Genomic DNA, 22,302 nt, shown 5'->3' with positions numbered 1-22,302 from the left:
ATTTGAGATTATATATATATATATATATATATATATATAGATATATATATTATATACACAGAGAAAAAATAATATGTTTGTCTCTTGAAATGTATATAAAGATCTCTACTATACCTGTCAAGTGGTGTAAACGAAAATACAATCCATAAGCAGCAATATGCAAGCCTTAATAACACTGGTGTATTCAAGGGGTTAAAGGTCTTTCAGCCTAAGCATATTCAGGGACCATGCTGTTCATGTGGTGCCCAGGTGCCCATTTACTGGTGTAAACAATGGAGATTCATTACATAAGCATCAATATGGAAGCCCTAATGGCGCTGATATGTTTGAGGGGTTAAGTGTCTTGCTTTCCACAACCACATGTCAAAGGCTATGCTGTGGTGCCAATTACTATAAAGTGGGGAATCAAAGGTGAGTTGTTCAAAAGGATTCATTCCTTAGTGAACAAGGAGTGTGAGAAGTACAAGCAAGGGGAAAGTACTGTCAGCTAGTTCTAGCTGTGTCATAATGCAGAAAGCACGGGATCCAGTAGGGTCGGCCATATGGAATGGAAAGCATTTAAAGAGACCAGGATGGATGAACACAGAACTTGCACACACATTAAAAAGGAAGAAAAATATGTTTGTCAAATGGAAAAAGGGGGGAATATCTAAAGAAGAATATAATGTGGTCTGCAGAAACTGTAAGGCAAGTGTCAGAAAAGCTAAAGCTAACAATGAATTGAGACTAGCAACTGAGGCGAAAAGCAGAAAAAAAAGGATTTTGGGGGTATGTCAAAAGGGAAAAAAAATCAAAGATGCTACAGGATATTTATAGGATGAAAATGGTGAATTGGTTAAAAATGATGCTGAAAAGGCCGAACTTTTAAATTCCTATTTTGTATTTATTTTCTCTTAAAAAGTAAATGTAACATCAAATGTTCTTCCCTATGCTATTAGGGGAATAAAAGAATGCAGGCTATCTAGAAACAGAGAGATGGTGAGGGAACACGGAGCTAACTTAAATGAACTAAAATGTTCAGGTTCAGAAGAACGGTATTAGTGTACCATGTCTGCACTGGAAGTATGGTGGAAATATGGGTTGGCAGCCCTGAGTTACAGGGAACAGGCAGGTCACGTCCACAGCATCCAGCTGACATATGTCCCTGCTGATATCCCATCCCTGCTCCCTTCCCCCACCACACCTGTATCTGTCCCCCTGCTGTAATCGTCAATTCGGCCTCTCTCTGGCCTGCAATGTGGTGTCTCTATCGCTGGCCTCATTCTCAGCAAGTCACGCTCGCATCTCCACTGCCGTGCCCCAACGGGTCATAGACAGCCGGGGTGCAGCTGTGTCCATAACACCTGCTGCCGACTCTTTTCTCGTCTAGGCAGGAGGAGAAGCAGTAGGAGGAGGAGGATAGAAGCTGTACAACGCCGCCTCAGCACCGCCACTGCCTCTCTTCGCATTTCGCCCCTAGAACAGGAGAAATAGCATGGAGGCCGTACACTGCTGGGAAGGTTTGTCTGAGGTGCGTCTGCGGGAGCCAATCATCAGCTTTGCCTGTGACATGGGCGTTCCCTGGAACTGAGGCCAGCCAACCCATGTCTCTACCCATACTTCCGGTGGAGACATAAAACTCTAATACCCAGATGAATTACATCCTGAAGGAAGCAGCAGAGGTAATTGCTGAACCACTTGCCGTAATCTTTGACAATTCCTGGAGAACAGGAGAAGTCCTAGAAGATTGGAGAAGAGCAAATGTTATCATCATCTTCAAATAAGGAAAGAGGATGGACTCTGGAAACTATAAGCCTGTGAGCCTGATTTCTATAGCGGGAATGTTCTAACAAATTATTACACAGCATATATGCAAGTACTTGGATGAGAATGGAGTAATTGACCAGAGCCAGCATGGGTTTGTAACAAACAAGTCATGCCAGATTAATCTAATTTCCTTCTATGACAGAATCACCATCTGGGTTGATCAGGAAAATGTGCTAGATCTTGACTTTAGTAAAGCATTAGACAAAGTATCTCATACCATCCTTATTGAAAAAATTACTAAATATGGGATTGACAAGTCAACTGTTAGGTGGATTCATAACTGGCTGAGTGATCATACGTAAAAAGTGGTCATGAATGCCTGCATATCCAAATGGAAGAATTTGTCAAGTGGGGTACAGTGTTTATTATTTTTATAAATGATCTGGAGGAGGGAATTGACGGAAAGCTGATCAAATTTGCCAATGACACAAAGAAAAAAGGGATAGCTAACACTAGAGAAGAGAAAGAGGATTCAAAAAGATCTAGAAAAACTTGAACAGTTGGCAGTGAGCAACAGAATGGTATTTAACAAGGAGAGAGAGCGATTTCGGACTGGATTGGAGCCTCAGGAGTAGTAACCGCAGGTCTGAGGAATAGTCAGGAAAGAGCCAGGAGTCAGCAATGGCAGGTCTCGGTTTGCAGTACAGATGGATGATGAAGATAACGTAGTCAGAAGGGAAGACAGAAGTCGGTATCAGGAGGTCTGGTAGCAATAGAGTAGCAGGCAGAAGTGGAGCTTGATCAATCAATGCTGTGGAGTAGAATAATCACGCAAGGAGAGAGTGGCAAGGTTTTATCGTGAGTCTTAATCAGCAACTGATAGAGCTAGAATAGGGGCTGGATGGTAGTATCTGGAAACAAGGTCAAGGTATATAGGGAAACTTGTCCATAGACCTGGATGGCTCAGAGGAGAAAGCTGCCAGCTGGAGTGCAAGGGTTTCCTGGTTTGATTCCTGACAGAGAGGATTCAAAAAGATCTAAAAAAAGCATAAACAAAGGGCAGCAACTAACAGAATGGTATTTAACAAGGAGAAATGCAAAGTCCTACATCTGGGCAAGAAAAAAGCACATACAGAATGGAAGGTATTGGGCTAAGCAGCAACACATGTGAAAATGACTTGGTTATACTAATAGATCACAGACTGAACATGAGTCAACAGTGTGATGCAACAGCAAAAAAGGCAAACACAATTCTGGGATGTTTTAAGAGAACCAAAGAGTTTAGATCATGTAAGGTAAATACTCTGTTTAGTTCTGGGCACCTCAATTTAAAAAAGACATAGACAAACTGGAGCACATTCAAACCATATTAGGAATGTTTAAGTTGCAAAAAAGGCTGAGAGGAGATTTAATAGCTGTCTACAAATATTTGAAGGGCTGTCACAGTGCAGAGGAATCAGCCTTTTTCCATTTGCACCAGAAAGGACTACAAGCAATGGGATGAAACTGAAAGGGAGCAGACACAGATTAGATATTAGAGAAAAAACTTTCTGACAGTGAGGGTGATCAATGAGTGGTACAGGTTGCCACGGGAGATTGTAAGTTTTCCTTTGAAGGAAGTCTTCAAACAGAGGCTGGACAGACATCTGAATGGCATTATTTAGTGATGTTGCATTGAGCAGGGGGTTGGACCCGATGACCCTGGAAGTTCCTTCCAACTCTACCTTTCTATGATTCTTCAAAGGAAAGTTTGGACTTCATTCATTATCAGAATTGTCTGGAAACAGTTTATACCACGCTCCCCATAAACATGCCCAGCCAGCAGTGATTGTTCACCACATTACTGCTGAGCCGTTATTATAGCGCACTATTCCTCACAGCCTATATAGAAAGATTGCCAGGGGAACACATCAGCTTAAGTCCTAGATTGGTGGAGATTTAAGAGGTAACTGCCTTTTCTTTTTTATTTTTTACGGTTTTTGATTTTTTTAATTCAATTCTCAAACAATCCCTTTCATTTTACTTTACCTTTACGTAGAAAATCTCCTTTAGTTTGGTCTAAAAAGTCACTTGGAATAAAAGTATAATTAGCAAGAGGATCATCTTTCATGTTCTTAAAAGTTGCTTTTTCCACCACGGTGTCTATGTCTTTCTCATTGAGCTTTATATTCACAAATGTGCATATTTTCAGTACAGCAGATCGAAGGTCCTGAAATAGACATTAATTAATAACCACATAACACACAGATCTGAGAATGAGGCCTTATTCTCACGAATGTTTTATCTCGGCCGAAAATCACGACCATCTGAAGCATTGGATGCCAATGCATTTGTTAAGATGGGCAATTTTCCGGCCTGTAAAATCGACCGACCGGAAAATATAGCACATATGCGGCCTGCCGATCAAAGCATCGCAAGTTGTTGTCCCCTCTTGGGATTAAAAAGAAAAAGTAAAAATAAGAACAATAAAGTTTTACAAATTATAAAAAAGTTAAAATGATTCAATAAAAGGCTGTGATTGGTTCCTTGAGCTCTGGCTCTGATTGGGAGAGCTTCCTGGAGGTGGGTATTTTCAAGTCCCAACCAGGAAGCTCTGCAGGAGAACTTAAAGCAACTGCCGGGGGAGCTTCAGGGGAGATGCACGGGAAGATAATAGTGCCAGGTAGGTGATCTATTCCTTTTTTTATGCAGCTAGGGCTTAGTTTAGGGCTTTTACAGTAGGATTTCCTATTGCAAAAGTTGCATCGCATCACACGAAAACCTCGTTTTCGTGCGATGCAGTGCAACACATAGGAAGGCTCCATAGGGAAACATGGGCTACAAAAATTGAGGCTGTATACAGCATGCTGCGATTTTGTAGTCTTGCAGTGTCGCAGGCTACAAAACATTACTCGTGTGGAAGAGCTCATAGGAAATCATGGGCTCTACATACATGCGATTTGTAGCACTTTGGCATTGTAACAAAATTGTGAGAGAAAATCGTGCATGTGGAAGCAGCCTCAGGCCTCTTTTACAGGGGCCACAAAATCTTGCGATTTTGTAGAGATGCGACATCGGTACAAAATGCATTTATGTGAAGCCCATGGTTTTCAATGGGTTCTTTCACATGAAAGATGTTTTGTAGTCGGAAAGAACCCATTGGAAACCATTAGCTGCACATACATGTGTTTTGTAGCCCGTTTGAAAGAGGCCTTATGCTCTTATTGGGCTGAGAACAGAGAATTAGGCATGACAACTGAGACAGATTTACTGTGTTTGGCCATGAAGTCCTAACATAGATGTAAATTCCAAGTGGATGCTATAGTTGTCAAATTCACTTTATATACTGTACAGCTTGTTATCATCTAATAAACCAATAATTACCTTTTTCATTTCCTCATATGTCAAAAATAGTATGTTGAAATCTTCTTTGTGCTTGTACCAGCCGCTAATATGATCAAACCACGAGCCACCTATGACTGTAAAATAAGATTAAATGTATCATTATAAATGCGGAAAGTTTTCTAAACTTTGTGAATCCCTTTTACTTTAGAGCTCTGTATGGTTTTAAGGGCCTAATGTGTTTGATTTTCAAAGTGCAGATTCACTTTTGCGGTTTCTGTCATTTGAGTGATAAGTGACAAACTTCTGATTGTCTTTTTGCCTGCAAGTACTATTACTGATACTGCAGGTATGCAGATGTCTGGTCTGAATGAATCCCCTTCCGTCCATCGGTCTGCAGACGCCTAGTCAGAATTAATTCCCTTATGTCCATTGTTGTGCAGATGCCTGGTTTGAATTAATTCCCTTCTGTCCGATGGTGTGCAGACGCCTGAATCCAGGTCTTGTTTGCTGTTATGGGTCATCCTTATCTGTGGTGCATGAGAAACGTGTGGACATCTGTACGTTGAATACCTATGTGGCTTATCTTACATCTGTCTAGTTCTGTGCTCTTTTCTACTTTCCCTCTAGGGACAAACTAGGCCCTTAGGTGCGAAGCACAGGGTCATTCTGTCAGTAAGATAAGACTACCTATAGATTGAGGGGTCGCTTCCCATTATATGTCTTGGTGTGACCCTTTTACTATTTCAATTGTGCAGGCCAGGTGGATAAGTTTGCATGAATGTAACACCACATAAGTTGCTGGGGACATGGAACACAGAAGTAGAGAGTCACAAAGACGTGGCTGCTAGAGATATTGGTGAGTGATTTACTGTCTTACTGTTACTGGAATCACATCTACACTGCTCAGTCCTGCTGTACAATATTCTTTCATAATGATGTTATTTCTCTGTGTGTGCTATAGAGAGTTAGAGTACAGCATCTGTTTTCTCCATGTGCAGTCCATATAGAAATACTGTAGCAGAAGTATTTTCCTGTAAGCTCAAAGAAAACTGAAAAGTAAAGATACAGCCTGCAGTGGGGAAAACTGCTGATAAATACAACTCATTAAAAGCTCAGATATAGTGTTATAGGTTATGAACACACAGCAGCTTATTCTGAAAAGTCACCCATAAAGCTGGGCAAGCTTTAAGGAGAAACTGAGAGAACTCAGTGATTATGGTCAGGCAGTGGATGTGTATCTGCTGTGCCATAGAGCCAATTTGTCTTAAGACTTGATCTGGAGGTTGTACCTGGGGTTCCCAGATTTTTACTCTTTAACCCCACCAATCAGATTCTGGTTTTCACTGCAAGAGACCAGTTCGTTGTGCCAGAGAGTCACAATCAGGAGGCTGCTAATGGAAACTGGTAAGTTACAGTACTGGTGGATGTAAGTAGAGATGTGTTCATAGAACATAGCCGAGGTAAGAAAAGCTGGAATACTTTCATAACAGTTAGACAGCCCAAGGTTCAGGCCAGGCAGTAGAGAGAGTAAGCATAGTCAATTAACAAGCTGAGGTTGGGAGTAGAAAAGACAGGAAAGCTGAGTGTTATGGTCATGAATTAGAACCAGGAGAGCAGAGAGAGCACGTTAACACCTTTGCATGCTAGGAGACTAAATTTTTAGCCATCTATCAATGGAGAAGAGTCTGTCCGGATTGGCTAGGGACTAGAAAGCTGGGTGCATGTGCTGTCTCTTTAAGTGGTTGAGTGTAAACAAGAGTTGAGCGAATGTACTCTTCCGAGTTTGATGCTCGTTCGAGTATCAGCGTACTCGATGGTGCTTGCTACTTGAGCGAGTATCACGCCGTGTTCGACCCCGCCCCAGTTTCGGCCCCTCTCCGCTGTGACGCTGCGCACGTCAACGGCAATTTTTTGGCTGGCTGGGGGGAGGAGAGAGAGAGAGAAAGAGGGAAAGGGAGAGAGAGAGAGAGAGAGAGAACACATATTAAAAAAAAAAGCTTCGCCCCCGGCGGGTCCCATCCAAAAATGCTTGAGTCTCCCATTGAAGTCAATGGGGTGCGCTACTCGAATAGAGCTTTCAAATTTTATAAAAAGCTCGAATCGAATAACGAGGACCCAAGCATTTGGGTACTCGCTCATCTCTAGTGTACACACATCCTACCAGAAGCAGTTACCCTAGACTGAGAAGAAAAAGGCCATGCCATCTGTTGCAGCTGACGGATGAGCTGCGACTGCCAGGATAAGGAGGTGAGGGAATTCAATAGCCATGGTCCCGATTCATCACACAACCTTTGTAGTACTTAATAAGAAACAGGGCACCTGTCCCATCAGTAAACTCTTGTGATCGTATCATCAGGGTAGCAGCAACACAACTTCCATAATTTACGGTGGTCTCTGTACACAACCACATTGCCATCAATAAGTGATTAAAGTGTAGACTTTCAGCATTAAGTGTTTAACACACATAGAGCATTAAGTGTTTAGAAATTCTAACAATTTTTTTTTAGATTTCCTCCATTTTCTTAGACTCAAATTAATTACACAAACAAACATAATTATAACTATAAATATATGCCTGAATGCAAATAATTTACAGCCTGAAGTTTGGATCACAGGCACATCACCAAATGCTGAGTTTCCTCTCTTGAAATGCTGTAACAGGTGGGATTTTGTGATGGTGCCGTGGTGACAGACAATGCCCTTCTCAATATCAATTCCACTTCTGCCTACTTCTACCAGTATCGTGTGGAAGCTGCTTAGGCTCACACAGTTAGCACACCATACTGTACATACCACATACAGAGCCTTAACATCCCTGACTGCATTTCAGCACACTATAAACTCATGGAAGCCTTCACTCAAAAATGCACTTTTCCAAACTTCCTTCACTGTAATCATTCTGCCCACGCTTCTCAAAACCAAACATTGGAATACCTTCGGTAAGTCTTGTCTGATATATTGCTGTGTCACGTATAACTCAAAACATGAGATGCTTACTCACCATCAGTCTTTACTTTCATTAATACTAAGTGCCGTGGTCTGCCATAATAATTGTAATGGACAGATAACTATTACATCATCATTAACTAACTATGCAAGGCTTTGCACTAAAGCCTTGCATAATTAACATTGTCCTGTTATCATAGTAACATAGTAACATAGTATGTAAGGCTGAATGAAGACAATGTCCATCTAGTCCAGCCTGTCTATCCTCCTGTGTTGATCCAGAGGAAGGCAAAAAACCCCAAGAGCAGAAGCCAATTAGCCCTTTTGGGGGAAAAAATTCCTTCCCGACTCCCTAATGGCAATCAGACTGTTCCCTGGATCAACCCCTAAAAGTTCCTACCTGCCTGTATACCCGGATTGACAATTAACCTAAGATTTATATCCTATAATGTCCTTCCTCTCCAGAAAGACATCAAGTCCCCTTTTAAACTCCTCTATGGATTTTGCCATCACCACTTCCTCCGGCAGAGAGTTCCACAGTCTAACTGCTCTTACAGTAAAGAATCCCCTTCTATGTTGGTGATGAAACCTACTTTCCTCTAATCGTAGCGGATGTCCTCTTGTTACCGTCGCGGTCCTGGGTGTAAACAGATCATGGGAGAGATCCTTGTATTGTCCCCTCATGTATTTATACATAGTTATTTGATCGCCCCTTAGCCGTCTTTTTTCTAGAGTAAATAATCCCAATTTTGATAGCCTCTCTGGGTATTCCAGTCCCGTCATTCCATGTATTAGTTTAGTTGTCCTTCTTTGGACCCCCTCAAGCACTGCTACATCTTTCCTGAGCACCGGTGACCAGAATTGTATGCAGTATTCCATGTGGGGCCTGACTAGTGCCTTATATAATGGAAGGATAATGTTCTCATCCTTCGCCCCTATACCTCTTTTAATACACCCCAAGACTTTATTTGCCTTTGCAGCAGCTGACTGGCATTGGTTACTCCAGTTTAGTCTACTATCCACTAATACCCCCAGATCCTTTTCCATATCACTTTTTCCTAGCGGTACTCCATTAATCGAATATTGGTGACATCCGTTTCTCCTGCCCATGTGCATAGTCTTACATTTTTCAACATTGAACTTCATTTGCCATTTTTCTGCCCAAGCCCCCAGCTTATCTAGGTCCGTTTGTAGCCGCACATTGTCCTCCGTTGCATTAATTATATCGTATAATATCATCTGCAAATATTGATATTTTGCTGTGCAGCCCCTCTATCAGGTCATTGATAAATATGTTGAACAGAGTGGGGCCTAATACTGAACCCTGTGGCACCCCGCTAGCGACTGTGGTCCAATCAGAGTATGAACCCTTTATTACCACCCTCTGCTTTCTATCATTGAGCCAATTTTTAATCCACTTACACACGTTTTCGCCCAGTCCGAGCTGCCTCATTTTGTATATTAGCCTATTATGTGGCACGGTGTCAAAGGCTTTAGAGAAGTCCAGATATACGAGATCAATAGATTCTCCCTGGTCCAGCTTAGAGATTACTTCATCGTAGAAACTGATCAGATTTGTCTGACATGAGCGACCGTTCATGAATCCATGCTGGTGAGGAGTTATTCCCTTAATCTCCTTGAGGTGCTCATCGATGGCGTCTCTCAGAATCCCCTTGAAAATTTTTCCCATTACTGAAGTGAGACTTACTGGCCTGTAGTTACCAGGCTCACTTTTGCTCCCTTTTTTGTAAATTGGAACCACGTTGGCAATGCGCCAATCCAATGGTACTACACCGCTCTTGATAGTGTCTAGAAATATTAGATATAGCGGCCTAGCTATCTCGTCACTTAGTTCCCTTAGTATCCTTGGGTGTAATCCATCTGGGCCCGCGATTTATCAATTTTAGTCTACTTTAGTCGCTTCCGCACCTCCTCCTGCGTTAGGTATGAGATATTTTGTGGTGGGTTCATTTTATTCCCCTGCACCTCGTGTGGCATTTCCCTTTTGTTTGTGAATACACTTGAGAAGAAACTGTTTAGTAGATTTGCTTTCCCTCCGTCATCATCAATGATCTCCCCTGCATTATTTTTTAAAGGGTCAGTACTCTCCTTGCAAATCCTTTTGCTGTTAATATAGTTGAAAAATAGCTTCGGGTTGTTTTTGCTCTCTTTGGCGATCAGTCTTTCTGCTTCCTCCTTGGCAGTTTTGATCTTATCTTTGCATATTTTGCTTTTTTCCCTGTATGATTTTAGCGCTTCTTCGCTGCCTTCTTGCTTTAGTAGTTTGAACGCTTTTTTTTTTTCATTTATTGCCCCTCTTACCGTCTTGTCGAGCCACATTGGTTTCCTTTTAGTTGAGTTTCTTTTATTTTTAAAGGGAATGAACTGCTCGCATGAGGTGATTAGGATTAGAGATGAGCGAACGTACTCGTCCGAGCTTGATGCTCGGGCGAATATTAGCGTGTTCGGGATGCTCGTTACTCGTAACGAGTACCACGCGATGTTCGGGTTACTTTGACTTTCATCTCTGAGACGTTAGCGCGCTTTTCTGGCCAATTGAAAGACAGGGAAGGCATTACAACTTCCTCTTGCGACGTTCAAGCCCTATACCACCCCCCTGCTGTGAGTGGCTGGGGAGATCAGATGTCACCCGAGTATAAAAATCGGCCCCTCCCGCGGCTCGCCTCAGATGCCTTGTGAGTTAGCTGAGGGAAAGTGCAGTTGTGTTGGAGTTGCTGTAGGGAGAGTGTTTGTAGTGAGTGTAGGCTTCAAGAACCCCAACGGTCCTTCTTAGGGCCACATCTATCCGTGTGGAGGCTGCTATTAGCAGTGTATTTTTTTTTTTCAAAATCGGCTGTGCAGAGCATTGCACCCTGCATTAGGGACAGAAGTGGTGGTTAGGCAGGGAGAGTGTTAGGAGTGAGTGTAGGCTTCAAGAACCCCAACGGTCCTTTCTAGGGCCACATTTAACCGTGTGCAGTACTGTGCAGGCTGCTGTTCGCAGTGTTGCATTTTTTTTTTCTCAAAATCGGCTGTGCAGAGCATTGCACCCTGCATTAATACTACAGGGACAGAATTGTGTAGGCAGGGCCACAACACAGTTATTATTCATTGAATAGACGCAGTGGGCCTTTCCTTTTAAAAAAAAGGGAAAAAATTATATTTGGCCTGCCACTGACAGTCCTCAGGGCTCTGGGTACGTGTGTGCTGCGTGGAGAACGTAAAAAAAATCAGACGCAGCCAGCTACGTTTCACTGCAGGCTTGCGCCAATTTCTTTCCTGCCTGGGAAATCCCTGCTCTGCTGTAGTTAATAACTCTGCAACACTGCAGTTCTGTGACACATTTGCAGGGCCACAACACAGTTATTATTCATTGAATAGACGCAGTGGGCCTTTCCTTTTAAAAAAAAAGGGAAAAAATTATATTTGGCCTGCAGGCTTGCGCCAATTTATTTCCTGCCTGGGAAATCAAATCATTGGTAATACAGCATGCTGAGGGGTAGGGGTAGGCCTAGAGGACGTGGACGCGGCCGAGGACGCGGAGGGCCAAGTGAGGGTGTGGGCACAGGTCGAACTCCTGATCCAGGTGTATCGCAGCCGACTGCTGCGCGATTAGGAGAGAGGCACGTTTCTGGCGTCCCGACATTCATCGCACAATTCATGGGTCCACGCGGGAGACCTTTATTAGAAAATGAGCAGTGTGAGCAGGTCCTGTCGTGGATGGCAGAAAGTGCTTCGAGTAACCTATTGTCCACCCACAGTTCTGCGCCGTCCACTGCTGCAAATCCGAATCCTCTGTCTGCTGCTCCTCCTTCCTCCCAGCCTCCTCACTCCACTACAATGACACATGCTCAGGAGCGGGAAGACTCCCAGGAACTGTTCTCGGGCCCCTGCTCAGATTGGGCAGCAGTGGTTCCTCTCCCACCAGAGGAGTTTTTCGTCACTGATGCCCAACCATTGCAAAGTTCCCGGGGTCCGGGGGATGAGGCTGGGGACTTCCGCCAACTGTCTCAAGAACTTTGTGTGGGTGAGGAGGACGATGACGATGAGACGATGAGTGAGTGTAGGCTTCAAGAACCCCAACGGTCCTTTCTAGGGCCACATTTAACCGTGTGCAGTACTGTGCAGGCTGCTGTTCGCAGTGTTGCATTTTTTTTTTTCTCAAAATCGGCTGTGCAGAGCATTGCACCCTGCATTAATACTACAGGGACAGAATTGTGTAGGCAGGGCCACAACACAGTTATTATTCATTGAATAGCAGTCAGGTAGTAGTGAGGGCAGTAAGTCCAAGGGAGGAGCGCACAGAGGATTCTGAGGAAGAGCAGCAGGACGATGAGGTGACTGACCCCACCTGGTGTGCAACGCCTACTCAGGACAGGTCTTCAGAGGGGGAGGCAAGGGCAGCAGCAGGGCAGGTTGCAAGAGGCAGTGCGGTGGCCAGGGGTAGAGGCAGGGCCAGACCGAATAATCCACCAACTGTTTCCCAAAGCGCCCCCTCGCGCCATGCCACCCTGCAGAGGCCGAGGTGCTCTAAGGTCTGGCAGTTTTTCACAGAGACGCCTGACGACCGACGAACAGTGGTGTGCAACCTTTGTCGCGCCAAGATCAACGGGGAGCCACCACTAACAGCCTGACCACCACCAGCATGCGCAGACATATGATGGCCAAGCACCCCACAAGGTTTGACGAAGGCCATTCACCGCCTCCGGTTTGCACCGCTGCCTCTCCCCCTGTGCCCCAACCTGCCACTGAGATCCAACCCCCCTCTCAGGACACAGGCACTACCGTCTCCTGGCCTGCACCCACACCCTCACCTCCGCTGTCCTCGGCCCCATCCACCAATGTCTGTCAGCGCACCGTCCAGCCGTCGCTAGCGCAACTGTTGGAGCGCAAGCGCAAGTACGCCGCCACGCACCCGCACGCTCAAGCGTTAACCGTCCACACAGCCAAATTTATCAGCCTTGAGATGCTGCCGTATGGGGTTGTGGAAACGGAGTCCTTCAAAAGTATGATGGCGGCGGCGGCGGCCCCGCGCTACTCAGTTCCCAGTCGCCACTACTTTTCCCGATGTGCCGTCCCAGCCCTGCACGACCACGTCTCCGGCAACATTGTACGCGCCCTCACCAACGCGGTTACTGCCAAGGTCCACTTAACAACGGACACGTGGACAAGCACAGGCGGGCAGGGCCACTACATCGCCCTGACGGCACATTGGGTGAATTTAGTGGAGGCTGGGACAGAGTCAGAGCCTGGGACCGCTCACGTCCTACCCACCCCCAGCATTGCGGGCCCCAGCTCGGTGCTGGTATCTGCGGCGGTGCATGCTTCCTCCACTAAAGCACCCTCCTCCTCCTATGCAACCTCTGTCTCGCAATCAAGATGTGTCAGCAGCAGCAGCACGTCGCCAGCAGTCGGTGTCGCGTGGCGCGGCAGCACAGCGGTGGGCAAGTGGCAGCAGGCCGTGCTGAAACTACTCAGCTTAGGAGATAAGAGGCACACGGCCCACGAACTGCTGCAGGGTCTGACAGAGCAGACCGACCGCTGGCTTGCGCCGCTGAGCCTCCAACCGGGCATGGTCGTGTGTGACAACGGACGTAACCTGGTGGCGGCTCTGCAGCTCAGCAGCCTCACGCACGTGCCATGCCTGGCCCACGTCTTTAATTTGGTGGTTCAGCTCTTTCTGAAAAGCTACCCACGCTTGTCAGACCTGCTCGGAAAGGTGCGCCGGCTCTGCGCACATTTCCGCAAGTCCCACACGGACGCTGCCACCCTGCAACATCGCTTTAATCTGCCAGTGCACCGACTGCTGTGCGACGTGCCCACACGGTGGAACTCTACGCTCCACATGTTGGCCAGGCTCTATGAGCAGCGTAGAGCTATAGTGGAATACCAACTCCAACATGGGCGGCACAGTGGGAGTCAGCCTCCTCAATTATTTTCAGAAGAGTGGGCCTGGTTGGCAGACATCTGCCAGGTCCTTGGAAACTTTGAGCAGTCTACCCAGGTGGTGAGCGGCGATGCTGCAATCATTAGCGTCACCATTCCTCTGCTATGCATCTTGAGAAGTTCCCTGCAAAGCATAAAGGCAGATGCTTTGCGCTCGGAAACGGAGGCGGGGGAAGACAGTATGTCGCTGGATAGTCAGAGCACCCTCCTGTCTATATCTCAGTGCGTTCAGGAGGAGGAGGAGGAGCATGAGGAGGATGAGGAGGAGGGGGAAGAGACAGCTTGGCCCACTGCTGACGGTACCCCTGCTGCTTGCCTGTCATCCTTTCAGCGTGTATGGCCTGAGGAGGAGGAGGAGGATCCTGAAAGTGATCTTCCTAGTGAAGACAGCCATGTGTTGCGTTTAGGTACCCTGGCACACATGGCTGACTTCATGTTAGGATGCCTTTCTCGTGACCCTCGCGTTACACGCATTCTGTCCACTACGGATTACTGGGTGTACACACTGCTCGACCCACGGTATAAGGAGAACCTTTCCACTCTCATTCCCGAAGAGGAAAGGGGTTCGAGAGGGTCGCTATACCACAGGACCCTTGCGGACAAGCTGATGGTAAAATTCCCATCCGACAGCGCTAGTGGCAGAAGGCGCAGTTCCGAGGGCCAGGTAGCAGGGGAGGTGCGGAGATCGAGCAGCATGTACAGCACAGGCAGTGCAACAGTCTTTAAGGGCCTGGACAGCTTTATGGCTCCCCACCAAGACTGTGTCACCGCTCCCCAGTCAAGGCTGAGTCGGCGGGAGCACTGTAAAAGGATGGTGAGGGAGTACGTAGCCGATCGCACGACCGTCCTCCGTGACGCCTCTGCCACCTACAACTACTGGGTGTCGAAGCTGGACACGTGGCCTGAACTAGCGCTGTATGCCCTGGAGGTGCTTGCTTGTCCTGCGGCTAGCGTCTTGTCGGAGAGGGTGTTTAGTGCGGCTGGGGGAATCATCACAGATAAGCGTACCCGCCTGTCAACCGACAGTGCCAACAGGCTAACACTCATCAAGATGAACAAAGCCTGGATTTCCCCAGAGTTCTCTTCTCCACCAGCGGACAGCAGCGATACCTAAGCAATACGTAGGCTGCACCCGCGGATGGAAGCATCGTTCTCTCTCACCATCCAAAACGGGGACATTTCTGCTTCATCAATCTGTGTATAATATTCCTCCTCCTGCTCCTCCTCCTGAAACCTCACGTAATTACGCAGAACGGGCAATTTTTCTTAGGGCCACAAGGCTCAGTCATATAATTTTTCTAAAAATTTTTTATACGTTTCAATGCTCTTAAAAACGTTGGAACTTTAACTTGAACCAATTTTTCGTTAAACTGGGCTGCCTCCAGGCCCAGTTACCACTTAAGCCACATTAACCAAAGCGATTAATGGGTTTCACCTGCCATCTTGGTTGGGCATGGCCAATTTTTACTGAGGTACATTACTACTGTTGGTACACCAATTTTTTTGGGCCCTCACCTACAGTGTAATCATAGCAATTTCTATGTTCTTCGCCTGCACTCATGGTACAGAAAGGTGTGTGGGGTTGGCTTACACTTTAGCTACATAAATGTAACTTGGGCCTTGTCTATACTGCAGCTACTGAAATGGAACGAAGACTGCGCTCCCACTATACTGCTGCTTCGGAATCGTTACTGGGGCCTGTCTTGAGTGCTACTATTACTGAAATGGAACGAAGACTGCGCTCCCACTATACTGCTGCTTCGGAATTGTTACTGGGGCCTGTGTAGGCTGCTACTATTACTGAAATGGAACTAACACTGCGCTCCCACTATACTGCTGCTTCGGAATTGTTACTGGGGCCTGTGTAGGCTGCTACTATTACTGAAATGGAACTAAGACTGCGCTCCCACTATACTGCTGCTTCAGAATTGTTACTGGGGCCTGTCTAGGCTGCTACTATTACTGAAATGGAACTAAGACTGTGCTCCCCCTATAATGCTGCTAGTGATATGTTAGTGGGGCCTGTCGCTAATGCTACGGCTGAAATGTTACTAATTATGGGCTCTGCCTATACCGCTGCTAATGGTATGTCTCTGGGGTGTGGAAACAGAGGCTTCCCAAAGACATGATGGCAGCGAGGCCATTTCCCACCAACGCTGTTACTGTTAAGGTGCATATAACCACGGACACGTGGAGAGGACACGTAGTGCCTCAAAAACATCCCCCGCCACGGCCCACTTAATCCTGGCCACATTCCGAAAACCAACAAAATAAAACCGCGCTACTAGGTCCGCAGTCACCACCACATTACCACCAACACGGTTACTGTTAAGGTACATATTACCAGTCTGACTGGGGCATGCAGTGTGGGCCGAAGCCCACCTGCATTTAGCACGACATTACTACCTCAGCTGTGTTGGGCAATGCAATGGGATATATTTATGTACCGCCGGTGGCTTCCTGGCACCCACCCATGCTGTGGGTCCACAGGGAATTATAAATGCATCTGTTTCCACTTCTAAAGAACCCCAGTCAGACTGGGGCATGCAGTGTGGGCCGAAGCCCACCTGCATTTAGCACGACATTACTACCTCAGCTGTGTTGGGCAATGCAATGGGATATTTTTGTGTACCGCCGGTGGGTTCCAGGGAGCCACCCATGCTGTCGGTCGACAGGGACTTCACAATAGGGAGTTGTACCTGCCTGTGTCTATGAATTAAAAAGCCCGGTCTGACTGGGGCATGCAGAGACACCTTGACAGAATGAATAGTGTGTGGCACATAGGTTCCCCATTGCTATGCCCACGTGTGCAGCTCCTGATGGCGGTGGCACAGGATTCTATTTCTCATTGCTTCTGTACAGCATTGTGGGCTATCGCCCCGCCCCTTTTAAAGAGGGTCGCTGCCTAGCCGTGCCAACCCTCTGCAGTGTGTGCCTGCGGTTCCTCCTCATGGCAGACGCACTTATAAATAGACATGAGGGTGGTGTGGCATGTGGGCAGCTGAAGGCTGCGCAGGGAAACTTTGGTGTGCGCTGTGGGGGGGGGGGGGGGGGCGGTTGGGCAGCATGTAACCCAGGAGAAGTGGCAGCGGAGTGTCATGCAGGCAGTGATTGTGCTTTGTTGGAGGTAGTGTGGTGCTTAGCAAAGGTATGTATTGCTAATGAGGGCTTTTCAGAAGTAAAAGTTGTTGGGAGGGGGGGGGCCCACTCTTGCCGGTATTGTGGCTTAATAGTGGGACCTGTGAACTTGAGATGCAGCCCAACATGGAGCCCCTCGCCTGCCCTATCCGTTGCTGTATCGTTCCCATCACTTTCTTGAATTGCCCAGATTTTCACACATGGAAACCTTAGCGAGCATCGGCGAAATACAAAAATGCTTGGGTCGCCCATTGATTTCAATGGGGTTCGTTACTCGAAACGAACCCTCGAGCATTGCGAAAATTTTGTCCCGAGTAACGAGCACCCGAGCATTTTGGTGCTCGCTCATCTCTAATTAGGATCCTTTTAAACTTTTCCCATTTCTCCTCTGTACTGTTATTTTTGAGGATGTTGTCCCAATTAATGTTACCAATAGTAGTTCTAAGCTCATCAAATTTTGCTTTACTAAAGTTTAGTTTCTTTGTCGCTCCCTGATAAGGCTTCCTATTGAATGACAGCTGGAAATTGATTATTTTGTGGTCACTGTTCCCCAAGTGCCCCTTAACCTGCACCCCCTTTATACATTCCGGTTTGTTAGTTAGTACTAGGTCCAGAATGGCTCTCCCTCTTGTTGGTTCCTGCACAAGTTGGTTCAGGTAATTGTCTTTAATTACTCTCAAGAACTCACTGGCGTACATATAGGGGGTGCTGGGGGTGCGGTTGCGACCCGGCCCCTGAGCCCCTGGGGGCCCACGGGGCTTACTTTCCACGACACTGACTGACTGCGCTTACTTTCACTATGGTCTCTGAGCAGGCAGGCAGCCTCTCCTGCACATGGGCGCTTCCTCCCAGGACCTCCGCTCAGACCCCTCCCCCATCTGGTTCTCCAGCACAGAAATCATCAGAGGAGAGGAGTCTGAGCGGAGGTCCTGGGAGGAAGCGCCGATGTGCAGGAGAGGCTGCCTGCCTGCGCAGAGACCATAGTGAAAGTAAGTGCAGTCAGTGAGAGGGAACGTCCTCGGTATGATTAAGAGGGGGGAGGGGTGTTCTGTGTGTGATGGGGAGTGGGGGTGAGTGAGGGGTGTTCTGTGTGTGATGGTGAGTGGGGGAAACGAGGGGTGTTCTGTGTGATGGGGAGTGGGGGGGGACGAGGGGTGTTCTGTGTGATGGGGAGTGGGGGTGAGTGAGGGGGGTTCTGTGTGATGGGGAGTGGGGGTGAGTGAGGGGGCTTCTGTGTGTGATGGGGAGTGGGGGTGAGTGAGGGGGGGGGGGTGAGTGAGGGGTGTTCTGTGTGATGGGGAGTGGGGGGGACGAGGGGTGTTCTGTGTGATGGGGAGTGGGGGTGAGTGAGGGGGGTTCTGTGTGATGGGGAGTGGGGGTGAGTGAGGGGGTTCTGTGTGATGGGGAGTGGGGGTGAGTGAGGGGGCTTCTGTGTGTGATGGGGAGTGGGGGTGAGTGAGGGGTGTTCTGTGTGATGGGGAGTGGGGGGGACGAGGGGTGTTCTGTGTGATGGGGAGTGGGGGTGAGTGAGGGGGGTTCTGTGTGATGGGGAGTGGGGGTGAGTGAGGGAGCTTCTGTGTGTGATGGGGAGTGGGGGTGAGTGAGGGGGGGTTCTGTGTGATGGGGAGTGGGGGTGAGTGAGGGGGGTTCTGTGTGATGGGGAGTGGGGGTGAGTGAGGGAGCTTCTGTGTGTGATGGGGAGTGGGGGTGAGTGAGGGGGGGTTCTGTGTGATGGGGAGTGGGGGTGAGTGAGGGGTGTTCTGTGTGATGGGGAGTGGGGGGGACGAGGGGTGTTCTGTGTGATGGGGAGTGGGGGTGAGTGAGGGGGTTTCTGTGTGATGGGGAGTGGGGGTGAGTGAGGGGGGTTCTGTGTGATGGGGAGTGGGGGTGAGTGAGGGGGGTTCTGTGTGATGGGGAGTGGGGGTGAGTGAGGGGGGTTCTGTGTGATGGGGAGTGGGGGTTAGTAAGGGGGGTTCTGCGAGCCGGCACCTGACTTCACTATTAGAGGTATGCTAGAACCGAGCCGCTGTATTGGTAACTAAGGGCTCAATGCCACAGCCGTAAGCCTACTACAACACTGTGGGAGACCACCAGCATCTCACACATTTCCCAGCCATGCACGCTGCCGGCAGGGACCACATATGGCTTTGTGTAGCACTGCACATGCACAGGGGGATTCTTTTTTTAATTCCCCACTCTGTTTAGAGTGACAATGCGTATGGAAACAATGTAATGTGTATGGGCAGCGTATCATACAAGTGTACAGGGCTCACGTTACGTGGTACGCAGAGAAAGAGAGCATGCTGGGATTACGTGTGCATAATACGTGGTGAAAACCTGGTTGTGCACATGAGCCCTAACATGTTATAAAAGTTAGCTCATGCTGTCTCCAATGTATGTGTGCCTGTATTATGTATGTGTATATATAATTATTTTTTTCTTTCTTGGGGAAGCAAAGCATGCCTTGAGGCTTGTGTTCTGGATGTTTTAAAAATCTAAAACCCCTGATTACTAATGATCCATTGATGGGTCATTAAAAAAAAAACAGTAATGTAGCTAAAAGTGATATACAAGGAGTAGCTGTGAAAAGGAGTGGTGGGTGGACAGGTCTGGAAGGGGGCCCCAAGCTAAACTTTTGCACCCGGGCCCATGAGCCTCTAGCTACGCCCCTGCAAGAACTTATAACCGCTGTGAGATTTGCAGGTTTTGTTCTCCCATGTTATATCTGGATAATTAAAGTCCCCCATGATAATTACTTCATTGCGGTTTGACACCTCTTCTATCTGCCTTAATAGTAAGTTATCAGTTTCTTCTGTTGCTTTTGGTGGTCTATAGAAGACCCCTATCAGGATTTTGTTATTTTTTCCTCCCTTTATTTCTACCCACAGAGATTCCACCTGTTCTTCCCCTACCCCTATATCCTCCTGTAGCCTCGGCTTCAAGTTCGATTTGACGTACAGACATACCCCTCCCCCTTTCTGGTTCCCACAGTCTCTTCTGAAGAGATTGTACCCCTGCAAATTCACCGCCCAATCGCACTTATCATCCAGCCATGTTTCCATAATTCCGACTATATCATAATTTTCACCAGTCATTCTCGCTTCTAGCTCACCCACTTTACCAATCAGACTTCTTGCATTCGTGCTCATACAATTTATATCGTTTTTTTGTTTTTTAAATTTGTTTTGTTGCTATTCGGACTTATGGCTGATCTATCAGTTCTAAGTGTACTAACCCCACCCCCTCCTCGACCCCCATTCCCTTTGCTTGGACCCGGGTCGCTAGTTACACTGGCTACCCCACTATTTCTCATTTTACCCTCCCCCCAGTCCCTAGTTTAAACACTCCTCCAGCCTTCTAGCCATCTTATCCCCCAGCACAGCTGCACCCTCCCCATTAAGATGCAGCCCGTCCCTAAGGTAGAGCCTATAGCTGACAGCAAAGTCAGCCCAGTTCTCCAGGAACCCAAATCCCTCCTTCTTACACCAACTCTGGAGCCACTTGTTTACCTCCCTAAGATCCTGCTGCCTTTCTAGTGTGGCTTTAGGTACAGGTAGTATTTCCGAGAAAACTACCCTGGAGGTCCTCGCCCTGAGCTTGGACCCTAGGTCCCTGAAATCATTTTTGAGGGCCCTCCATTGACCTCTAACTTGTTCATTGGTGCCAACGTGCACCATGACCGCTGGATCCTCACCAGCCCCTCCCAGTAATCTGTCAATCCGATCCGTGATGTGTCGAACTCGAGCGCCAGGAAGACAACACACTGTTCGACGATCCCGGTCTTTATGGCTGATTGCCCTATCTATCCCCCTTATAATTGAGTCCCCCACCACTAGGACCTGTCTAGCCTGCCCTGCACTCCCCGTCCCCGTCCCACCGGAGCAGTCATCCCCCTGGCGTTCAGAGGGCCTGTCGTGCTGCAGCAGTGCTGGCTCTGTAATGGCATCGCCCTCATCTGCCAACGTTGCAGACATTGTTGGGTTGTGCCAGTTCAGGACCAGCCTCCCTGGATCTATTCCCTCTACGCCTCCTTCTATCTGTCACCCAGCTTCTTGCCTGCTCCCCCTGCTCTTCCGTAGCACCATCCACCCCAACCTCTACCCCAGCGAGTGTCTGCTCAGTGAGCAGCAAACTCCTTTCCATGTTGTCAATGGCTCTCAGTGTTGCCAGTTGCTCATTTAGATCCAGAATTTGGGCTTCTAAATGTGCGACGTGCACGCATCTTGCGCAACAGTATGCACCCTCGATCGGCTGATCAAGGACCGCATACATTGCACAAGTAGCACACTGGATGGCATTGCCAGGCATGAAGCTTATCCTAATGGGGATCTACAGTTTACTTGTGGAAGTAGTGAAGATAGACTTGCTCACACTCCGCTCACACGCTGCTGCCTCCGCTCAACCGCTCACACCCTGCTGCAACCGCTCACACGCTGCTGCAACCGCTCACACGCTGCTGCAACCGCTCACACGCTGCTGCAACCGCTCACACGCTGCTGCAACCGCTCACACGCTGCTGCAACCGCTCACACGCTGTTGCAACCGCTCACACGCTGCTGCAACCGCTCACACGCTGCTGCAACCGCTCACACGCTGCTGCAACCGCTCACAGGCTGCTGTAACCGCTCACACGCTGCTGCAACCGCTCACACGCTGCTGCCTCCGCTCACACGCTGCTGCCTCTGTGCAACCGCTCACCCGCTGACACTTAACGCAACCGTTCACACACAAAAATTTTTTTTTCTTTTTTTCCTCACAAACGCTTAGACCCACAGACACACACACACACAGAAGACACAACTAGGGCACACCAGATACACAGAAGACACACACTTAGCTCACAAACACACACAGAAGATACTTATCGGCTCCTGCGGCTCCTCCACTCCTCCTGGTGACGTCACCTGCTCTCCCGGCGGCTGCTCACTCTGCCCTCCTGTCTCAGCTGCGCTGCTGCTCCGTTCTGGTCCCCTCCAATGCTGCTGGCGCTGGACTCCTGGTGGCCTCTTGGCGCCGGCTACTTCTCTGCTCCGCTCCGCTCTCACCTTACTGCCCCCGCAACTGCTTCGGCGCCAGTATCGGCTCCTGCGCTGCTCCGATGTCCCCTTCAGCCCCCCGCTCGTGCCTCTGTCTCGGCGCGCTGCTCCTGGCGTCTGACGTCACTTCCTCACACCAATCAGCCTCAGTAGCACTTAATATAAT

General features: G+C 48.0%; 1 protein-coding gene across 1 annotated transcript in view; it reads right to left on the bottom strand.

Moving 5' to 3' along the window:
- The window catches only part of LOC136632169 (amine sulfotransferase-like), a 162,132-nt gene that overhangs the window by 16,149 nt on the left and 123,681 nt on the right, over positions 1 to 22,302 (bottom strand). Inside the window, exons 5-6 of the mRNA XM_066606860.1 lie at positions 5,110 to 5,204; positions 3,775 to 3,955 (exon numbers count right to left, since the gene is read on the bottom strand). Of these exons, the coding sequence (XP_066462957.1) occupies positions 3,775 to 3,955; positions 5,110 to 5,204 (276 nt within the window). The remainder of the gene's footprint in view (positions 1 to 3,774; positions 3,956 to 5,109; positions 5,205 to 22,302) is intronic.

Source organism: Eleutherodactylus coqui, chromosome 1 (assembly GCF_035609145.1).
Source record: "Eleutherodactylus coqui strain aEleCoq1 chromosome 1, aEleCoq1.hap1, whole genome shotgun sequence".
NCBI classification, from domain to species: Eukaryota; Metazoa; Chordata; class Amphibia; order Anura; family Eleutherodactylidae; genus Eleutherodactylus; species Eleutherodactylus coqui.
The sequence above is the reverse complement of the archived record's forward strand: the minus strand, read 5'-3'. Positions and strand labels throughout refer to the sequence as shown.